Here is a 23,529-nt window from a genome sequence, read left to right on the forward strand (position 1 = left end):
CCTCCGTCCATCTCAAACGTAGTTTTGGGACTGAGGTATAATGACTCCTCAGAAAACATGCCTTAATTCAGGCAGACAAATGGGCAAATCAATGTTTTGAGAGAACTCCTCCTTTCTCCCTTACTATAGTCACTCTTCTAATAGATGGGGAAATATGCTTCTGTAGTGAGGTGATAAATTTAACTCACCCTACAACTCTGATGTGTGGAGAAAACTTGTAATTCCTTTCTCTTGTCTGTGACTGATTTGATCTTACCCTCAAGTGCCCACCTACTGATTGGCAAGGGAAAAAAATATAAATAAATGTCCAACCCAGTTTTAATTTCAGACTGACACAAAAAATATAAGAGGTACCTTTAGGTTTTTTTTTTTTTTTTTTTTTTAGGTAGCTCTCAGTCTCTCATATAAAAATGCTTAGTCTCTAGGAACTCTCCTCCCTTTCCACCGCTTTCCTCTCTGAGAGCCACGTGGTTGTAGAGAAAAAACACCGTTCTATCCCTTCTGTTGTCTCTAACTCCTCTGCTTGTGAGACAGTGCTATTTGTCTGACTGGTCACTGGAGGCCCTGCTGGCTGAAAGCAAAGCTCATGTCTGCTGTAACGTGAGGCCCCCGTGCTCCTGGCAGTGCTTACTGGGAGACTCAACCTCACCTCAGCTTCCCCTGGTGCTGTAAACCCCGCTGAGTGCCAGCGATGAGTCCCCCTGTGACTTCAGTTTAGGAAGTCTCCTGGTTAGAGAGTCCTGCTCAGTGACACCCTGCTATGGTGATTCCATCTGAAAGACTTTCCAGCTAAACTTTCCACTATTTCTAGTCCTGTCTACACCACTCAAAACCCAAAGGTGGATTGGCAAAGCCTAATGTCAGGGCTTCCCTCAGTCTAAGATTGTGCCCTACCAAGGTTACATTTCCTCCAGATTGGTATACAAAGGCTCTGAGGTGAGTTCCTGGCAAACACCCTAAGAGTGAAGGCAAGAGCCCCCTCAGGTTACCCTCACTTACCCATGTACCTGCCCATTTCCTGGGTGACTGGATGGGGAGAAATGCTTACCTGAGCCATTTTTATCCTCCATCTTTTAGCCCTAGGACAAGAAGGGGATAAGTCTTAATGATAGGCATAAGTCCTCCCAGCTAGGTAATTGATAAGGTGATAGAGAAAAGGCCACACTCTGGCCTTGCTGTATAATCTTATTTTACATGTTAGAGGCTGAATATAAATTCCTGTCTTTCCATTTCCTATCCAAACCCTAACTTTCCCCCAAGCCACAGGCAGATGGGTGCTTTGAGTAGACTAGCATTGCCAAAAAAAAAAAAAAAAAACACCTATGATAAGACATTTTAAATGTCAACTTAAAAAATGTACAAAATAGCACGTAGTTTTTCAAAATTACTTTAGAGGATACACAAGCAAACATTTTGAAGTCCACTAATGTAGGCAATCAGAGCACCCTTAGGCATAATGTAAGAGCTACAAATGAAGTTTGGGCAAACACTATATACAGATTAATTTGGGGTGGCCTAAGTAACTGAGCACTATAAAAAATAATAAAATGTAACTGAGCTATCAAGTGACCTGCCACCAGAAAAAAATGGTCTTCTGCTTTCTGGTTAAAAACTTTTGATTTTAGTGATAGATAAAAATGTACTGCATCTTATTCTGGTCAGTTTTGCTGTTAGTCCCTCTCCAGGTTACCGCCATTAAAAGTGTGAGAGAAACATTTGCACAGAGAATACCAAAACACAAAAGAAGGTTTAATTAAAAAAAAGAAAAGAGAATGTGAGCTCTGGGTTATGGTGGCCAAGTGAACTCTTCCTGTTCTACGCCTTTTAGGTGGGATTAATCATGTACTTTGTGCGGACCCCCTGTGAGTGGGGGATGGATGCCATTTCAGCCACTCTAACTTTCCTATGGGAGGTAGTGGGTTATGTGGAAGGCCTCTTCTTCAAGGATCTCAAGCAGACGATGAAGAAGGAGCAGTGTGAGGTGAAGCTTCTGGTGACCGCTTCAATGCCAGGTAATCCCCTAGTGCTTTGGGGTGACGTGATAGGTTTTTAAGTATAAATACCCTTTATAAAGACCAAGAGACTCTTTCATTCATGACAAAATTTTTAGAGTTCTGACCCCCTAGGATGGAGTGCTTCAAAGAACTTTTGTTTAATACAATCTGAAGAAATACAATAGACCCTTTAAAAAGTCATCAGTTGCTGACTAAAAAGGAGACATCAGAACTGAGATTCCCGTGAATCAGTCCTTGAAGGACTGCCAAGGTTGAAGATTTATTTAAGTCTATCTCAGAGGGCCAGCTGAACTGAAAGCCTTTTTGAGTGAATATTTGGCACTGCGAAGAGAATAATATTGTTTGCATGGCATGGACCCCAGTCCTTTGTAAACTCAATGAGAGGCCGCTTTATGGAAAATTGAAAAAGGCAAAAGCAGGAAGAGGGGGAATTACAAAAGAACATGAAGTGTGATGTAAACTCTAGATACAGTTCCTTTGCACTTTGGCTAGCTTCTTGTTCCTTCAGATAAAGATTTTGCCAAGTCCTTTATCCTTTTGCAGTGGCTAAGAAAATATGACGTGATACGTGTAGTGAAATAAGGAGAAAGACAAAATTATGGATAGATAAGAACATAAGCTCTGGCAGTAAGCAGGCCTGTGCTAAAATCATAGCACTGCCATTTATTAGCTGTGTAATTAGGATTTGCATTTTTCAAAACTTCCTTTCCTTGTGTGTAAAATGGGGATGTAATTCATACTTCACGATTATGAGGAGTAAATGAGTTTACGTATGTAAAATACTTGCTGTGGTACCTGACTCATCATAGCCAAAAACCAAACCAAACCCACTGCCGTCGAGTCGATTCCAATTCATAGCGACCCTGTAAGACAGGGTCAGCGGAAAAGAGGAAGACTCTCAACAAGGTGGTTTCACACAGTGGCTGCAACAATGAGCTCAAGCATAACAAAGATTGTAAGGATGGTGCAGGACTGGGCAGTGTTTCAGTTGTGCACAGGGTCACTCTGATTCGGAACCGACTTGACGACACTTAACAACAACAACATTACTTTTTGCAATGCTTGGGGTTGGAATTCTAATTCTTTCACTAAGTAAACATGTGTCCTTGAATAAGTTACTCATCCCCTCTGTTGGTTTGCTCACAAAATGAAAACAGTGATACCCATGTTGTAGTGTTGCTGTCAGATTTAAATAAGATTATGCATGTAAAAGGCTTACACAGTACTGGAAAGTAAAAATGGTAAGCTATCATCATTTAATAAAAAGTGAAAATATTGAAAGTGTATATTTAAGTATAAATAAAGGAATGCAGTTAGTCAATACAAAGGTCACATTGGGTGCTCAATATTCATAATAATGATAATACCAGCTTTTTAAAAATATTTTAATATTTCTTGTCTTAAATACAAATTTTCCTAGAGTAGAAGTAAGTTTATTGTGATTTTTATCTACTGTAGGTACCAAAACCTTGGTAGTTCATGGACAGAACGAGTGTGATATCCCAACCCAGTTACCAGTCCATGAAGACACTCAATTTGAAGCCCTGTTGAAGGTAGGAATGACTTTTGATGGAAGTGGTTTTTTGTGCACGATGCCTATAACTGCTGCGTTGAACGATCGTCTTAGAATTAAGTGGCATTTTTGTTTCTTCGAAAGCACATTTGCATTTCCTTACCCCTTCTAGAAACTGCTCCAGCATTGTGTACTTTCTCTGTTTCACTGCATAATTTTCCCCACTTTACTGACATTTTAGCTCTGCACTGAAGCAGGCAAAATCATGCAACTTCTCTCTCAGCTAAAACAGCAGGGTCAACCTTGGTGTGTATCCCTAACCCCTCTGGTGTATATCCCTAACTCCTCTTGTGGGTACCCCTAACTCCTCTGTGTCTACCCCTAAATCCTCTGATGTGTATCCCTAAGTCCTCTGGTGTGATCCCCAACTCCTCTGGTGTGTACTTCCAACTCCTCTGGTGTGTGTTTCTAACTCCTCTGGGGCATATTTTTAACTCCTCTGGTGTGTATCCCTAACTCCTTTGGTGTGTATTTCTAACTCCCCTGGTGTGTATCCCTAGCTCCTCTTGGAATGCTGTAAACTCCTGCTTAGAATTACTTGTGGTAATTCTGGAGGTATCCTGGGTTTGCACACCTACAGCATGGAGCAAATGCTACCTGTCAGCTCATAATCCATTCCAGTGACTTTTTATGTGGCATCTAGCTGAACTGTATAAAATCTTGACTTGCCACTGGCAGAAAATACTGGAAAGGCAGAAAATATATACCTTAGAATAAATCAGTTAAGTCAAGAAAGTATTTTCTAATGATTAAGGCAAGTATTCCTCTCAAAATAAATGCAATCCATAGCTATGCATGCTTGCAAAGTGCTTTAGGTAATCAGTAAACTAGTTCTGTGATTCCCCCATTTATCCAATGTCCAGACTTCTGACAATCTGATTACCTGTAGCACAGCTGTAGGCTCGGACAGAAGTAAAAAGTCCTCTGAAAAATTTGGCATTGCAAAACTTGTGTGTTGTATCTCATTATGAGGGCTTGTCAGGCCCTCACTTAGACATCTCCAGAAAACCTCTAAGGTCCAGTGAAGCAAACTTCAACAATCACTCAGTTTTTCTCTTCTTAATGAACATTTATTGAAATTTGTCATTATTTTCCTAGGAATGTCTGGAGTTTTTTAATATCCCAGAATCCCAGTCAACACATTATTTTCTCATGGATAAACGATGGAACCTTATCCACTATAATAAGGTGAGACTGTACGGTAACAACACTCATGCTGAGTGGTGTCAAAACTCACATGCCTTTCTTGAGGGCAGCTCATGCTCAAGGGTGCATAGTTGTTCAGAGGTTAAGAGCGTGGCCACTTGGGTCACACCGCCCTACTGTTTGAGTGGTTTTGGACTAGCTACTTTACCTTTCTACTCTCAGTTTCCTCATCTATGAAATGAAGGTGATGATATTAGTATCTATTTTATAGAGTAGTTTTCATAACTAAAGGAGATAAGCCAGGTGAAGCACTTAATTACTCAATATTATAAAAACCCAGTGCCGTTGAGTTGATTCCGGCTCATAGCGACCCTGTAGGACAGAGGAGAACTGCCCCATAGAGTTTCCAAGGAGTGTCTGGCGGATTTGAACGGCCGATGACCCTTTATATCTAAGTAAAAAATTAAATTACCCATATAGTAACTGCACAGTAGTTAAGAGATCATCTGCTAACCAAAATATTGGCACTTTGCATCCACCAGCTGCTCCTTGGAAATCCTGTGGGGCAGTTCTCCTCTGTCCTATAGAGTCACTACGAGTCAGAACTGACTCAACCACAAAGAGTTTTTTTATATAATAACTGTTATAATAAATGTGTGTGTCTATTTAGAATTTTTATGCCGTTCTGATTCTTTTTCTCATTAAGTTAAACATGACCATGGTGGCCTAACCTAATGAGCAAAAGGATGCCTCAAGAAGACCGATGATATCACCTTCTTCTTCCAGAATGTCTTTTAGTACATTGTTTTTGGACCCTTTGCTCCTGGCATAGCACCTTTGTGCTTGGAAAGGGTACTTAGCCTAGGTGGTTTGAACCTTCCCACGAAGGGGGTTTACCCTTCCCTGGGTTTTTGTAGAATTGTTGAGCATAAAGTAGTAAGAATCAGAACCACTGAATGATAAATGAATGCTGGTTTGACTTTTGGGTAAAGAGGAAACAAGAATAAAATTCCATCCCTTGAACTTTTTTTCTCTTTGTGTTCTCCCACCACAGACTTATGTTCGGGATATTTACCCTTTTCGGAGGTCAGTATCTCCACAGCTGAACCTTGTCCATATGCATCCAGAGAAGGGACAGGAACTCATTCAGAAACAGGTGCCTGACCACCTCAGTTTTATTCTATGGCTTAGTCGTGTTGTTGGGGTTGATGATCTGTAAGTGTTTTGCCAACCACGAGATTCTGTGCTCTTTTATGATCCTCTCTAGAGAGAGTGGATGGACCATTGGTCAGTATAGGCAGTTCCCCAAAACAGTATGATAATTAAGTTTTATGTATTGGCTCATAGTGTAAAGGTCTTAACATACACTCACTTGGAGCAACCCTGTGATGAATCATTGAGTATAAACAATAGAAATTTTCTGATTTATCTACTGGTTTCTAAGTACACCTGCTCCTCATTTATTAACTGTCTCTTTACCTGATAATTTTGCATTTACAACAATAGTAAAAAAAAATCTACTATCCAACTATTTTATGCATTAACGATGTGTATCTGGCCGTTACAAATGCTGAGATGTGAGGGGAGAATAACGCTGGCTATGATGGTTAAGGTTATGCATCAACTTATCTTGGCTATGATTCTCAGTGGTTTGGCAGTTATGTAATGATGTGATGTGGCAGTTATGTAATGATGTAATGTGGTAGTTATGTAATGATGTAGTCATCCTCCATTTTGTGATCTGATGTGGTCATCCTCCATTTTCACATAACACCAATTTTCGACTGATGTCCTGGTCTTTGGAACCTAATCATGTTGATAAGTGAGGAATGAGTGTGTGGATTTTCATTTCACTAATGCTTAAAACAGGATTGGAAGTACACATAATGTAGATAGTAGAAGGTTGTTCCAGAGGTTCACATTAGCCAGAAGAAATTAAAAGGGTTCAGTATAATATGGCTGAAAAAAAGGCATTGAACTCAGGTTCCAGAGATTTGGACTCAGTGCCAACCTTACCACTGACAGTGTGACCTGCTCTTGGGCAAGATACTAACTTCTCACAACACAGGAGCAGACATGACCAAGTGGTTACACTTAGGTTAAAAATTGAAGAGAAGAATAATGTTCATGCATCTGATCTCAAATTGGACTTTGATTTTAAGGAAATTCACTGCTTTGCATGTAAAATATAACTATAGTACACAATTCCAAAAATGTCACCAATTTTAATATTAGCTATGCATTAATTCATTTTCATTAATAAAACCTCTAAATAAGAATTTCAGGAGACTTGATCATTTAAATCTTTCTGCATCTAGAATACTAAGCCTGGAACTGACAGGAAACAGCTTTAGGCATCAATGGAAATGGTAGAAGCGATTAGAACTGAATGACTCCCAGTGGGAGAAGGCCTTCCATATTACGACATCCAAACAAACGGGTTCTATTTAATACTGAACTATCTTGACAATGCTTGCCCTGTGCCCCTCCGGCCTACAAACTCCATAAGAAAAACTTCCTTATGTAGAGAGCATACAAAAGCAAGAAGTGAGGGTCAATTAAGTATTGTTTGTGCTTCCTGTGTGGTAAAGAAAAAAAAAAAGCATTTCTCCTCCATTTCACTTACCCCCCACCCCTTTTTTTATCAGTGCAGTCTGCCATTAAAGATTTTACTTCAATTTCTTCACTTTGTAATATTAGGGTTGCTAATTCTGATTTCTTATGCTTCTGTTTTTCCGCTAGGTGTTCACTCGGAAGCTGGAGGAAGTAGGGCGGGTTTTGTTTCTCATCTCCCTTACCCAGAAGATCCCCACAGCCCACAAACAGTCCCATGTCTCCATGCTTCAGGAAGACCTCCTCCGACTGCCCTCATTCCCTCGAAGTGCTATTGATGCTGAGTTTTCACTCTTCAGTGACCCTCAAGGTACCAAGAAAGACGCATTTTCTCTCTTGGGCTTCTTCTCCAGCGCCTCAAACCAGTTCATTCCAGCTCAAACCCCTGCTAAGAATGTGCATTTCCACCCCAGATATACTGAATCAGAATCTACATTTTAACAAAATTCCTAGGCGATTCTTAAGTATAATAAAATTTGAGAACTACCGCTGTACTAGTGGTTCTCAGAATTGGTCCCTAATCAGCAGCATTAGCATCGTCTGTGAACTTGCTGGAAATACACATTTTCAGCAGGGGTTCGAACCTGAAGGAATTGGTGGGATCCCTGCTTCTCACACCTTTGTTTTGTTTCCAGCTAAAAAGCATCTTAATCAGCAAACTGTTCCCTGAATGGTGGCCCTCAAACTTGCTCAAGCATCAGAATCACCTAGAGGACTTATTATAACACAGATTGCTGGGCTCTACCCTCCTCCCTCCCAGTTTCTGATTCAGTATCTCTGGAATGGGGCCTAAGAACTTGCATTTCTACAAGTTCCCAGGTGATGCTGATGCTGCAATTCCAGGGACCAAACTTTGAGACCACTGCTCTAAGCTAAATCATGAGCAGTTGAGGGATTATTGTGGTGTTGTTAGAGGAGCAAAGAACAAGCATTTATATGACTTTCAAGAAGAGAGGAAACTAATCTACAGTGACAGAAATCAGAACAGTGGTTGTCTCTGGGTTAAGGGGGTGATTTTCTTAGAACGAGGCATGAGACCCTGACAGAGAAGACAACAGAGAATTCCTGATGGAGCAGGAGAAAAGTGGGATGCAGACCTCAAATTCTAGTAAAAAGACCAGACTTGGTCTGACTGAGACTGGAGGGACCCCAGAAGTCATGGTCCCCGGACTCTCTGTTAGCCCAAAACTAAAACCATTCCCAAAGCTCACTAACTCTTCAAATATTAGACTAGACTATAAGACATAAAATGATACTGGTGAGGAGTGTGCTTCTTAGCTCAAGTAGACACATGAGACTATGTGGGGAGCTCCTGTCTGGAGGCAAGATGAGAAGACAGAGGGGGACAGGAGCTGGTTGGACATGCAAAATACAGGGCGGGGAGAACGAGTGTGCCATCACATTGTAATGAGAGCAACTGGGGTCACATAACAATGTGTGTATAAGATTTTGTATGAGAAACTGACTTGAATTGAAAACTTTCACTTAAAGCACAATAAAAAAATAAATAGCCAAGAAAGAAAAAATGATTTCAGATATTTCACACTCAAAGCCCATAGACATAATATGACTTACTATTATGTAAATAAAATATGAAAAGAACAAAAGAGACCTCCAAAAAAAAGAAAGAGGCATAAGAACTTTCTGGTGTGATGAACATTGTCCATATATTGTTTGGGGCATTGGTTACATTAGTGTATAAACCAATCCAAACCAAACCCGGTGCCGTCAAGTCGATTCTGACTCATAGCGACCCTGTAAGACAGAGTAGAACCGCCTCATAGGGTTTCCAAGGAGTGCCTGGCAGATTCGAACTGCCGACCCTTTGGTTAGCAGCCGTAGCATTTAACCACTACACCACCAGGGTTTCCTCCATTAGTGTATATTTTTGTCAAAACTCATTGAACCCTACATTTAAGATTTGTGTATTCTATGTAAATGATACCTAGAGAGAGACAGAGAGAGAGGGAAAAAGAGAGAGAGAAAAAAAAGAAGAGAGAAGGAGACAGAAAAACAGAGAGAGAGAGAAACACCCAGATTTGAGTCCTGGATTTGTTACTCATTATTAATTTAATTTGGGCAATTTATTTAAATTCACACCCCGTTGCCTCAACCTCCTCATCCAGAAGCCACAGAGCTGTAGTGAAAGAGCACTAGTCTGACCAGGAATTGGAAGACTGAAGACTAGTACCAATCCTGCCATTTTCTAGCTGAATTCACTTATTTTTTCTCAAATCACAGCTTATTCAGCAGCAAAAACAGCTGCCCTGTCTTGCCCACAGAGTTGAAGCAAAGAGGTGATGATAAAAGTCCCCTGAGAACTGGAAAGTGTTATTCCAGTGCCAGGCACTATTGTGCTGGACAACATTTCAGTGGTAGCTCTCCAGGTCCTGGAGTCAGGACAAATGGAAAACAGCAGTGCCCTTGGGCTTGATCGCCCTCTCACTGTTACAGGATCGCCGTGGGGCTAATTCTGTCTCTGCTGTTTCATGTTCTCACAGCTGGGAAGGAACTGTTTGGCCTCGACACTCTTCAGAAAAGCCTGTGGATCCAGCTCCTGGAGGAGATGTTCCTGGGCATGCCAAGCGAGTTTCCCTGGGGTGATGAAATCATGCTCTTCCTCAACGTTTTTAATGGGGCTCTGATCCTCCACCCAGAAGACAGCGCCCTGCTCAGGCAGTATGCGGCAACCGTCATCAACACCGCTGTGCATTTCAACCACCTCTTCTCTCTCAGCGGCTACCAGTGGATTCTCCCCACAATGCTGCAGGTGCCTTCCCTAACCAGAAGATTAACCAAGCATATAACTTCTTCTGTGACAAGAGGAAGCAAGTGCAACCCCTCTACAGATGCCCAAGCATTTGTAAAGCCTGGTTCTGGCCTGAGCTTCCCCAGGCCTGGGACATGCTTTCCCATTTCTTCTAGGCCAAGTCTTAAAGCACGGCCCTGGACCAGTAGCATCGGCATCACCTGGGAACTTGTTAGAAATGCCCATCCTTAGTCCTCATCCCCAGCCTAATGAATTTGAAACTGAGGTCAGGACCCAGCAGTCTGTGCTTTAGCAAGACCTCCAGGTGGTCCTGATGCTCTAACAAGTTTGAGAACCACTGCATTTTTAGTCAAATATATGACAATTGTTTAACTGATGTTTCTCACAAGAGGTTCTCTGATCTTATCTGTACAGAGATTTTTATTGCTATTAAATTTGCTACAATGGGATTGGAGAGGGGTGGATTTAGTAGGAATAGTTTCTATTTACCCATGTCTGATGCATAGCCGGCTCCATCTCAGGAGTACTAGATAAAGTCCAGGAGGGGCTGCAAGGGCATTCTAGTTCTCTGTTTTACAGAAGTTTTAATAAAAGAGACAAAATGAATACATGCCTGTGCAAAGAGGGGCTAACTCTTAACCACTGTGCCATCAGGGTTTCCAATCCTGTCTATAGAAGCAAGAAATTGACTTTTAATATGACCAGGGCTCTCTGAGCTATTTTTAAATACCTGCAATTTTCTCTGATTTTTATAACTTTTACCTGATTACAAAAAAGCAATAAATGCTCATTATGAAATTCAAAGAATAAAAGGAAAGTTTAAAAAATAAAATAAAGATTATAAGCCTCCCTCACAGGCTTAATCATTGTCTACATTTCTTGAAATCCTGGCGTTCTTTCTATTCTACACACACACATCACACATCTTAGAAAAAAAAAAATACCATATGTTCAACTTTGTAACCTACTTTTTTCATATTACATTAAGAATATCATGGGCATCTCCTGTAGCTACGTTTAGATTTGCATCATCATTTTAAATGACTGCACAGTATTCCCTTGTATAAAACCAAAATCACACTGCCATTGAGTCAACTCAACTCATAGCAACCCTGAAGGACAGAGTAGAACTGCCCTGTAGAGCTTCCAAGGCTATAAATCTTCACAGAAGCAGACTGGCATATCCTTGTCCTTGGGAGCGGCTGGTGGGTTTGAACCGCTGACCTTTATGTTAACAGCTGAGCACTTAACCACTATGCCACCAGAGTTCCTTCTTCCCTTGTATGCATGTACCATAATTCACTTAACCAATCCACATTTATGAATAATTTGTTTCAAAAGTCCCACTATTATAAATAAACTTGCAGCAGGTGTTCTTATATATATACCTTTGCACATTTGTGTAATTCTTTTCTTGAGATAAATTCCTACTCACAAGTGATCTGAAAAAAACATTAAAATATTTTAAAATTTTTATGTATGTTACCAACTTGCTCTCTAGAAACTTTATACAACTCCCTTCAACCAGTCTAAGAAGCCCTGATGGCACTGTGGTTAAGTGCTTGGCTGCTAACCAAAAGACCGGTGATTCAAACCCACGAGCCACTCTGGGGGAACGATATGGCAGTCTGCTTCCATTACAGCTTGGAAATCGTATGGGGCAGTTCTACTCTGTCCTGTAGGGTTGCTGAGTCAGAACTGACTAGATGGCAATGGGTTTCAGTCTGTTTATGAAGTTAGTCATTTCCTTCCTTATAGCCTCATAGCTATGGGTTTAAAGTGCAAACACAACTCTGAAAGGCAGGTAAGGCATTTTCTGAATATGTGGCATTTTTCCATAGGTGTACTCTGACTATGAAAGCAATCCCCAGCTGCGTCAAGCCATTGAATTTGCCTGCCACCAGTTCTACATTCTACACCGGAAGCCCTTTGTACTCCAGCTGTTTGCTAGTGTAGCCCCTCTCTTGGAGTTTCCTGTAAGTAAGATCTCTTTCTTCAACTAATGGGGCATGAATGCCATAAATCAATTATTTTCAACAAGACAGGCTGTTCTCTTATGACTGGTGCTTATCTCAGCTCCTATGATATAGGTGGATCATCTCTCCAGTTTTTATACTCAATAAGAGAGGTGGAAAGTAGAAAATAATAAAAGGAAAGTTTCCTGATTCTCATTCCTTTCCATCATCCTCTACCACGTACCCTGCTTTATTTTTCTTTTTCTTCAGAGCATTTATCACCTTCTCAAATGTTATACACGTATTTGTTTCATTATTATGTTATTTGTACTACACCCCACCAATATAAGGTAAGCTCCATGAAATCAGGACCTTGGTCTGTTTTTTGTTTACTTGTGTACTTGTTTTTTTTGTTTTGTTTTGGAGTTTTTTGTTTTATTTGTTTATTTATTGCTATAACCTGAGTGCACATAATGGTGCCTGGCATATAGTAGGAATTTAATAAGTATTTGTGGTCTTAGTGAATGTATAAAGGCCATTTTAAATAGGTTCAAAATGGCAAATACCTCTGTGTTGGAGATATATTAGGACCTGTGAAATTCTCAGATTTGTTAAAATAAGAATCTTTTCCCTGAAATATTTGAAGAATTTAACCAATCCATTATGGAAATTTCTCTTTGGAACTCTGAGTCCCATTATTATAGGCCAGAGAAGCCACTGGCATGGATATTTTTGGCAGTACACATACTGCCAAAACACGCAATCAGGATGCACTGATAATTACTGGTGATTGGAATGTGAAAGTTGGAAACGAAGATGGATCGGTACTTGGAAAATACGGTCTTCGTGATAGAAACAAGGCAAAATATTGCATGACAGAATTTTGCAAGACCAATGACGTCTTCATTGCAAATACCTTTTCTCATCCACATGAACAGTGACTATACACAGGGACCTCACCGGATGGAAGACACAAAAATCAAATCGACTACATCTGTGGAAAGAGACAATGGAAAAGCTCGATATCATCAGTCAGAACAAGGCCGGGGCCAACTGTGGGACAGAAGATCAAGTACACATGTGAAAGTTCAAGGCGAAGCTGAAGAAAATTAGAACAAGTCCACAAGAGCCAAAGTACAACCTTGAGTATATCCCACCTAAGAGACCATATCAAGAATAGATTTGAGGTGTTGAACACTAATGACCAAAGTCCAGACGAGTTGTGGAATGACATCAAGGACATCATATATGAAGAAAGCAAGAGGTTATTAAAAAGACAGGAAAGAAAGAAAAGACCAAAATGGATGTCAGAAGAGATTTTAAAAAAGCTGCTCTTGAATGCTGGGTAGCTAAAGCATATGGAAGAAATGATGAAGTAAAAGAGCTGAACAGAAGACTTCAAAGGGCAGCTCGAGAAGACAAAGTACGGTATTATAATGACATGTGAAAAAACCTGGAGTTAGAAAACCAAAAGGGAAGAACATGCTCGGCATTTCTCAAGCTGAAAGTACTGAAGAAAAAATTCAAGCCCCGTGTTGCAATAGTGAAGGATTCTATGGGGAAAATATTAAATGATGCAGAAAGCATCAAAAATAGATGGAAGGAATACACAGAGTCACTATACCAAAAAGAGTTGGTTGATGTTCAACCATTTCAGGAGGTAGCATATGATCAAGAACTGATGAGATCGAAGGAAGAGGTCCAAGCTGCACTGAAGGCACATTAGTGAAAAACAAGGATTCAGGAATTGATGGAATACCAATTGAGATGTTTTAACAAATGGATGCAGTGCTGGAAGTACTCACTCATCTATGCCAAGAAATTTGGAAGACAGCTGCCTGGCCAAATGACTGGAAGAGAACCGTATTTATGCCTATTTTAAAGAAAGGTGATCCTACAGAATGTGGAAATTATCGAACAATATCATTAAAATCACATGCAAGTAAAATTTTGCTGAAGATCATTCAAAGGCAGCTACAGCAATACATCTACAGAGAACCGTCAGAAATTCAAACCGGATTCAGAAGAGGACGTGGAACAAGGGATATCATTGCTGATGTCAGATGGATCCTGGCTGAAAGCAGAGAATACCTCAAGAATGTTTACCTGTGTTTTATTGACTATGCAAAGGCATTTGACTGTGTAGATCATAACAAATTATGGATAACATTGCGGAGAATGAGAATTCCAGAACATTTAATTGTGCTCGTGAGGAACCTGTACATAGATCAATGGGCAGTTGTTCAAACAGAACAAGGGGATTTTGCTTGGTTTAAAGTCAGGAAAGGTGTACATTGGGGTTGCATCCTTTCACCATACTTAATCTGTATGCTGAGCAAATAATCCGAGAAGCTGGACTATATGAAGAAGAACAGGGCATCAGGCTTGGAGGAAGACTCATTAACAACCTGCAATATGCAGATGACACAGCTTTACTTGCTGAAAATGAAGAGGTCTTAAAGCACTTACTGATGAAGATCAAAGACCACAGCCTTCAGTATGGATTACATCTCAACATAAAAAAAAAAAAAAAAATCCTCACAACTGGACCAATAAGCAACATCATGGTAAACAGATAAAATATTGAAATTATCAAGGATTTCATTTTATTTGGATTTATAATCAATACCCACAGAAGCAGCAGTCAAGAAGTCAAATGAGACATTGCATTGGGCAAATCTGCTGCAAAAGGCCTCTTTAAAATCTTAAAAAGCAAGGATGTCACCTTGAAGACTAAGGTGCGCCTGACCCAAGCCATTGTGTTTTCAGTTGCCACATGTGCATGCGAAAGCTGGACAATGAATAAGGACGACCAAAAAAATTGACTTTTTTGAATTATGCTGTTGGCAAAGAATATTGAATATACAGTGCCAAAAGAACAAACAAATCTGTCTTGGAAGCGGTACAGCCAGAAGGCTCTTTAGAAACAAGAACGGCAAAACCGGGTCTCACATAATTTGAACATGTTTTCAGGCGAGATCAGTCCCTGGAGAAATATATCATGCTTGGTAAAGCAGGGGGTCAGTGAAGAAGATGAAGACTCTCAACAAGAAGGATTGACACAGTGGTTGCAACAATGGGCTCAAGCATAACAATGATTGTGAGAATGTGAAGGACTGGCAGTGTTTCTGTTGTTCATAGCGTTGCTATGTTTTGGAACTGACTGGATGACACATAACAACAACAACATACTGCTATACTTCTACGAGTTTCCATAAATATATCTTTTGTACCAGATTAGCATTTAATGTTGTTGTTGTTAGGTGCCATTGAGTCAGTTCCAACTCATAGCAACCCTATGTATGACAGAATGAATCACCCCTGATCCTGTGCCATCCTCACAATCTTTGCTTTGTTTGAGCCCATTGTTGCAGCCACTGTGTCAATCCGTCTCTTTGAGGGTCTTCCTCTTTTTTCACTCGCCCTCTACTTTACCAAGCATGATATCCTTCTCCAGGGGCTGGTCCCTCCTGATACTATATCCAAAGCATGCGAGACAAAGTCTCACCATGCTTGCTTCTAAGGCTCATTCCAGCTGTCCTTCTTCCAAGACAGATTTTTTTCATCCTTCTGGCAATTCATGGTAAATTCAGTATTCTTTGCCAACACCATAATTCAAAGGCATCAATTCTTCAGTCTTCCTTATTCATTGTCCAGTTTTCACATGCATATGAGGTGATTGAAAATACCATGACTTTTGTCAGACACACCTTAGTCCTCAAAGTAACATTTTTGCTTTTTTACACTTAAAAAGGGCCTTACACCTTAAAAGGCCTCGATTAAATATGCCACAGCATTATTGGATGGATAATTACATAAGCAGAATATCAGGTAGATGTTGTAATTGTTGTTGGTGATATCTGTTCATGAACTTTGAATTCTTGGTCAGACCATATTAGTACTGAATTGCTTTTCTTCTCATAGGATGTTGCCCGTAATGGGCCCAGCAGCAAAGGTGTGTCAGCTCAGTGCCTGTTTGACTTGCTGCAGTCCCTGGAGGGAGAGACCACTGACATATTAGATATTTTAGAGCTGGTCAAAGCAGAGAAGCCTCTTAAGTCATTAGGTAAAAGCAAAACTTCCTTTGGCATTCTTTTTCTTATTACAGTCTCTAAAGATACTTTAAAGTCTATGTTGGGAATTTTGAATTAGATCAAAATATCCAAAGTAAATGGACTAGAGGTATAACTTGAGTAAGGGCATTTTTCCATCTCCTGTTTTTCTTCAATTTCTTGAGGATCGTAGACATGAAAGGCTATTAAAATAATGCTTTGTAGCTCATTGCTCTAGCACTGCAGTTTTCAGAAAATTGGGCTATCCTGGGTAATTCTAAGGGAATGTCCCTCCAAAATAGCCTGCTATTATCACAGAACATGTAGAGTTAAGTTCCATTCAATATGAGTCACAGTTCTCTTGTCTTACCTTAGACCATCCCAATGCCCTTCATGTTTTCTAGTTGATGAGGTTTTAAAAGACTAACCAAAGAAAAACACTTCTATGCCTCATCCAGTTGCAAGCTTAATAAAATGTAGTAAATGGAATTTCCGATCACTTTGGATGAAGAAACACATAGTGTTTCCCTGTTTAGCAATAAAATTTAAAAAAAGAAACGGCTACAAAATTTAACTGAGAAGAAAATGTTAGAAGGGATAACACCTTCTTCTTTATCCCTGGCAGAATCCACTCTGATTTTTTGCCTCGACCCTTTGTCCCTTCAGATTTCTGCTACGGGAACGAAGACCTGACATTCTCTATCAGTGAAGCCATTAAGCTCTGTGTCACTGTGGTGGCGTATGCTCCTGAATCTTTCAGAAGGTAATGGCGGTCTTTTATTCTGTGGCTGTGACAATAAGGGAAAGAAAAGAAAGGTGAATAAATGCAAAGATTATGTTTGGTAATATTAGCTTTAAACATTCTGGCAAGTAAGTTTTGAAAAACTAAATTTAGGAAATGTCACAGGAGAGGTTCTGAAAATGCAACTTGTATTCTTGCCATGAAAGCATCTAATTTAGTTCTCTTATCACTTTCCAGAAAATTCCAGGAACTTACAGTACTTGAATTCTTTTTACTCCCCTTTAGCCTTTTTTTTGCTCTTGCTGTGATGTATTATATGACAAACCCATTAGAAATAACTATTATTGTTTATGTATTCAATAATCGATATTTATTTACATTTACTTACCTATTTAGCCTTTCTACTCTTCTTTGCTTTTTCTTATATTGAGAATATAACCTTATAAGGTTTTCACTGTACCAGACAATGCTCCACTGCTATTCATAAGGTTTTCACTTGATAATTCTTTTCAGAAGTAGGCTGCCGGGTCCTTCTTCCTAGTCTGTCTTAGTCTGGAAGCTCAGCTAAAACTTTGTCCTCCATGGGTGACCCTGCTCGTATCTGAATACCTGTGGCATAGCTTCCAACATCACAGCAACACACAAGCCCCCACCGTATGACACATGAAAAGAATTAGCCAGTGAAAACCTTATGAATAGTAGCGGAACACTGTCTGATATAGTGCCGGAAGATGAGCCCCCCAGGTTGGAAGACACTCAAAAGACGACTGGGGAAGAGCTGCCTCCTCAAAGTAGAGTCGACCTTAATGACATGGATGGAATAAAGCTTTGGGGACCTTCATTTGCTGATGTGGCACAACTGAAAATGAGAAGAAACAGCTGCAAACATCCATTAATAATCAGAACCTGGAATGTATGAAGTATGAATCTAGGAAAATTGGAAATTGTCAAAAATGAAATGGAATCCATAAACATTGATATCCTAGGCCTTCATGAGCTGAAATGGACTGGTATTGGCCATTTTGAATTGAGCAATCATATAGTCTACTATGCTGGGAATGACAACTTGAAGAGGAAAGCTCTTGTATTCATCGTCAAAAAGAAAATGTCAAGATCTGTCCTGAAGTACAATGCTGTCAGTGACAGGATAATATCCATATGCCTACAAGAAAGACCAGTTAATATGATTATTCAAATGTATGCACCAACCATGAAGGCCAAAGATGAAGGTTTTTATCAGCTTCTGCAGTCTGAAATTGATCCAACCTGCAATCAGGATGCAGTGATAATTACTGGTGACTGGAATGTGAAAGTTGGAAACAAAGAAGAAGGATCAGTAGTTGGAAAATATGGCCTTGGTGACAAAAGCAATGCCTGGTATCGAATGATAGAATTTTGTAAGGCTAACAACTACTTCATTGCAAATACCTTTTTTCACCAACATAAATGGTGACTATACACATGGACCTCACCAGACGGAACACACAGAAATCAAATCAACTACATCTGTGGAAGGAAATGATGGAAAAGCTCAATATTATCAATCAGAACAAGGCCAGGGGCCAACTGTGGAACAGACCATCAATTGTTCATATGCAAGTTCAAGCTCAAACTGAAGAAAATCAGAGCAAGTCCACGAAAGCCAAAATATGACCTTGACTATATCCCACCTGAATTTAGAGATCATCTGAAGAATAGATTTGATGCCTTGAACACTAATGACCACAGACCAGACGAGTTGTGGAATGACATCAAGGACATCATACATGAAGAAAGCAAAAGGTCATTGAAAAAACAGGAAAGAAAGAAAAGACCAAGATGGATGTCAAAGGAGACTCTGAAACTTGCTCTTGAGCGTCAAGCAGCTACAGCAAAAGGAAGAAATGATGAAGTAAAAGAACTGAACAGAAAATTCCAAAGGGCAGCTGGAAAAGACAAAGTAAAATATTATAATGACATGTGCAAAGAGCTGGAGATAGAAAACCAAAAGGGAAGAACACAACTCGGCGTTTCTCAAGCTGAAAGAACTGAAGAAAAAAATCAAGCCTTGAGTTGCAATAGTGAAGGATGCTATGGGGAAAATATTAAACAACGCAGGAAGCATCAAAAGAAGATGGAAGGAATACGCAGAGTCATTATACCAAAAAAGAGTTGGTCGACGTTCAGCCATTTCAAGAGATAGCATATGATCGGGAACCAATGGTACTGAAGGAAGAAGTCCAAGCTGCACTGTTTGCAGTGGCAAAAAACAAGGCTCCAGGAATTGACTGATTATCAATTGAGATGTTTCAGCAAACAGATGCAGCGCTAGAGGTGTTCCCTTGTCTATGGCAAGAAATATGGAAGACAGCTTTCTGGCCAACTGACTGGAAGAGATCCATATTTATGCCAGTTCCCAAGAAAGGTGATCCAACCAAATGCAGAAATTATAGAACAATATCGTTAATATCACACACAAGCAAAATTTTGCTGAAGATCATTCAAATCTGTCCTGGAAGAAGTACAACCAGAATGCTCCTTAGAAGCAAGAATGGCAAGACTGCGTCTTACATACTGACATGTTGCCAGGAGGGGTCAGTCCCTGGAGAAGGACATCATGCTTGGTAAAGTACAGGGTCAGCGGAGAAGAGGAAGACCCTCAATGAGGTGGATTGGCACAGTGGCGGCAACAATGGGCTCAAGCATAACAATTATTGTAAGGATGGCGCAGGACCGGGCAGCATTTCGTTCTTTGGTACATAGGGTTGGAACCAGCTCGACAACACCTAACAACAACCATGCTTATATATGGGATATTTTTCCTTACACTTGAAAGTAAGTATTTTCCTTATACTGCCTTTAATATTTCTACAGTGAAGACATGCTTGAAATAAATTCTATCAATTTTTATTTGCTCAATTTTATTTTGCTTAAGGATATTTTTTCTTGAATATAGTAGAGTACTATATTGCCAAATTTTTTTTGCAATTTAGTAGTCATTGCCTACTGACTTCCACTGTTTATATTAAGAAGTCAAGTCTTATTGCTCTTTTGAATGTGCCCTTTTCTCTCTGGCTTACTTTTAAGATTTTCTATTTGTCTTAGGTTTTCAGCAGTTTGACACTGGTGTGCCTAGCTGTAATCCTCTTTATATTTATGCTTCTTGCAATAAAGAGTGCTTCTTGAATATAAATCCCGGCAGATTTCAAGAATTTTAGAAAATTCTTCACTAGTATCTCTTAAATATTGCTTCTGTCCAACTTACTCTTTCCTCTCCTTCTAGTACCCCCTGTAAACACATATTTGGCCTGTTCACCATGCCCTACATGTCTGTTACATTCTTTTATTTTCCATCATTTTCTCCTCTGTGCTTCTATCTAAATATTGTCTATTGATCATTCTTTCAGTTCACCGTCATTTATTCCTCAGTGTTAAATTTCTCTCTCTAGTCCTTGACTTTAAATATTTTTATTTTTCAATTCTAAAATTTCCGTTCATTTATAGGTTTCAGAGTTTTGTCAGCTATTTTATTCAACATTTTAATCATAGTTATTTTAAAGTCTGTGTCTGATAACTTCAATATTAGAACACTTGTGGTTCTGTTTCTTTGTTCTCTTCTTGAGTTTTGATCATGTGGTTCTCACATGACTGGTAATTGTTTAATATGGAACATTATGTTAAAAAAAATAAAGATAATTTGAGGGCCTGGCTGATCTCATCTTGCTCCAGCAAGGATTAATTATTACAGTCTGGCAGACGCTTAGGGCAGAGGCAGATCATCTGAATTCAATCTGGTATGCTTGATTTCAAAATGGGTTTCAGTCTTTGTAAGAGTAGTTTTATTTCTTTGACACCCCTAGGAGGTAGTTCTAGGATGTAACTCCTCCTTAGAGGGCCTTGAACTCCAAGATATATTCATTCAGCTCCATGAGACTGTGAAAGTTTGCTTGGCTTCCCAACTTGCTAGCTGACACTTTAGCTTGATTTGTCCTTAGCCACTCGGTGCCACACAGTTTTCAAATGAGCAAGTGTCTGGAAGAGAAAAGTGCTGCATAATGTCTGCTTCAACTGAATAAGCTTCCTTTTTCTCCAGAATCCTGGTATCCTTGGCATCTATCTGATATCTCCAATAATATACTTTTTTGTTCAGCTTTTCTAGTAAGAAAATTAATCTGCAGCAGCTACTTTATTGTTCCATAAAGCATAACTGACTTTTTCCTATTTTTTTAATATGGCAAAGAGGCAGTAGGTGGCAAAGGAGTACCATAGCTCTGTCCCCATGGTGCTAAATTCTGAAAAGTGCCTTTTCCTGCCTGTAGAGCACTTATTGCAGTTAAATTATATTACCAAAAGCCAGTGCTCCGTGTTTATAAAGACCTCAGCAGAAATTCACTGGTATCTGTAGGAACTGATCAAAGAAAATCTTGGTTTCAGGTTCTCCAGTATATTGGTTTGTCAGGGTCTGTTTCCTGGAATCTACAAACTTAAACTCAATTGGGAAAAATCTCCCAACAGGTTTATGTTGGTGTAATGCATTTACAATTTTGGAGGAAAAAACCCACCCTTGCATAATAACCACTTAATTTCCATCTCCCCTTTCAGCTGATGTTTCTGACAGCCCAATACTAAATTGAGTGTGGGCTGTGTGTAGTGTTCACTCACTCTAGTAAGCAGGCATTTTCAGACCTGCATCACAACAGCTGTTTCCACAGACTCTTGGCAATAAAATTGCTTACACTTTAGGAAGCCAACCTGTCTCCCAGGGAAGGATTTACCTTGTCTCACATTTTTTCAGCTGGAAAATCACTCTCAGCAAATTCCTGAATGGAAGCTTTGTTGATTCTGGGGCCTGCATCTGTAGAAGAACTGTGTAACTTCACCTGCTATCATTCTGTTATCCTTTCACTACTTGTATGCATGGCTAAATCCCTCAACTAGATCTCATGGTTCCTAAAGGCAGGATTATTAACAGGTGCTCAATTAATTGATTGATGACAGTTGGTCAACATTTCTAGCAGCTTTAACTCCTCTTGGGTGTGATAGAAAGGGTACTCAATGCATTGTCTCTCTAGAGGTTTTTCGTTTTTCCAACCACAGTCAACAAAAGTAGAATGTAAAATGTAATGTGGTTTTCCCTCTATTGTTTAAAGTCTTCAGATGCTGATGGTCTTAGAAGCTTTAGTCCCATGTTATCTACAAAAACTGAAGAGGCAGACGTCACAAGTGGAGACAGTACCTGCTGCCCGGGAGGAGATTGCTGCCACAGCTGCTCTTGCAGCATCCCTGCAGGCCCTTTTATATAGTGTAGAGGTCCTCACCAGGTAAACCCATGGGCAGAAATAGCCCCAGCCTTAGATCATACGTATCCACTTAAAAGATAAAGAAAAAATGTGTTGTCTAAAAATCTCTAAAACCCAGTCTTTTTTTACAGTTAACTACCCCAACTCAGCCCTTTATGGCTCAAAACTACAAATATTCTCTAAGCTGTTTGGATAAATAGTGCTCAGTATTCCAAATGATAGAAATAACAATAATAATTTTTCTACTATGGTTGCCAAACACATATTGCATATATCTTGTCCAGCTTCTCTGTAGGTCTTAACCCAGTGGTAAACAAGTATTTGGAAAGGGGCTGATTTAGTTAATATGAAAATGTGATCCACATTTCATTAGCTATTATTTTATGAGACATGAAATGTCTGTAACTTCAACTAATGCATTCTTTTATTATTTCACTGTTTATAAAATTATTTTTTTAATATAATTTCAGAAACATTTAACAAGCTGTAGCATTTTATTCTAATGCTAGAATTAACAGATTCTCTGTGAGAAGAGACTAAGTAGTGCTGAGGGAGAGGGCTGAGGGATTTCCTCTTCCCAGAGGAAATAGTCCCAATGCCGTGATGATGGTCTCATGACGGTCTTGGGGGGAAGACATCCTAAGGGGAAATACAAGACTTATGCCCTTTTTTCTACACCCATTCAGTCACTTCACTGGCCCTTTCCTGCAACTAAAGGAGAAAAAAGTAGTCGATTTTCCCCCAAGAGATACTTTAGTTATTTCTCATAGTATGCAATGTTGGTGATTTCCTCCTTTCTATTCCCTTTTATACCAACCCAAAAAAAAAAAAAAAATTCGTTGCTGTCAAGTTGATTCCAACTCATAGCAACCCTATAGGACAGGGTAGGATGCCCCATAGGGTTCCCAAGGAGCACCTGGTGGATTCAAACTGCCAACCTTTTGGTTAGCAGCCATAGCTCTTAACCACTATACCACCAGGGTTTCCATTCCATTTTATAAAGATAAGTCAATTACCTTATCCAAACTGACTTATCCAAAATTCCCTGAAGAGTTATGGATAGAGCTCTGGCATTTAGAATTTTGTGGCTTTAAAACTCACAGTTAAACAACCTCATCCTGAGGCAGTTAATATATTCCAGTGTATTTCATATTCTTTGGGCGGAGTGGACGACTGGCCTCATTGATTGGTGGTAATTACTCACAATTCATTATTGTTACAAAAAGAAAATAAAAACAATCCTCTTTCACTTTCACACTCCTATTTTCTTTGTATCATGAAAAAAATAATTTAAACAATTCTATAGGTAGTAAAGAGATCCCTCAGTGGTAAAACAGTTAAGTGGTAGGCTACTAACCAAAAGGTTGCTGGTTCAAACCCACCC

The 23,529-nt window shown here is 39.6% G+C and overlaps 1 protein-coding gene across 1 annotated transcript in view; it reads left to right on the forward strand.

The window, feature by feature from the left end:
• Positions 1 to 23,529, forward strand: part of UNC80 (unc-80 homolog, NALCN channel complex subunit) — a 222,439-nt gene that overhangs the window by 155,325 nt on the left and 43,585 nt on the right. Inside the window, exons 39-48 of the mRNA XM_049888066.1 lie at positions 1,829 to 2,012; positions 3,474 to 3,568; positions 4,687 to 4,776; positions 5,789 to 5,890; positions 7,477 to 7,657; positions 9,849 to 10,117; positions 11,959 to 12,093; positions 15,997 to 16,138; positions 16,791 to 16,887; positions 21,996 to 22,166. Coding sequence (XP_049744023.1) covers positions 1,829 to 2,012; positions 3,474 to 3,568; positions 4,687 to 4,776; positions 5,789 to 5,890; positions 7,477 to 7,657; positions 9,849 to 10,117; positions 11,959 to 12,093; positions 15,997 to 16,138; positions 16,791 to 16,887; positions 21,996 to 22,166 — 1,466 coding nt within the window. The remainder of the gene's footprint in view (positions 1 to 1,828; positions 2,013 to 3,473; positions 3,569 to 4,686; positions 4,777 to 5,788; positions 5,891 to 7,476; positions 7,658 to 9,848; positions 10,118 to 11,958; positions 12,094 to 15,996; positions 16,139 to 16,790; positions 16,888 to 21,995; positions 22,167 to 23,529) is intronic.

This window comes from Elephas maximus, chromosome 6 (assembly GCF_024166365.1).
Source record: "Elephas maximus indicus isolate mEleMax1 chromosome 6, mEleMax1 primary haplotype, whole genome shotgun sequence".
In the NCBI taxonomy this organism is placed as follows: Eukaryota; Metazoa; Chordata; class Mammalia; order Proboscidea; family Elephantidae; genus Elephas; species Elephas maximus.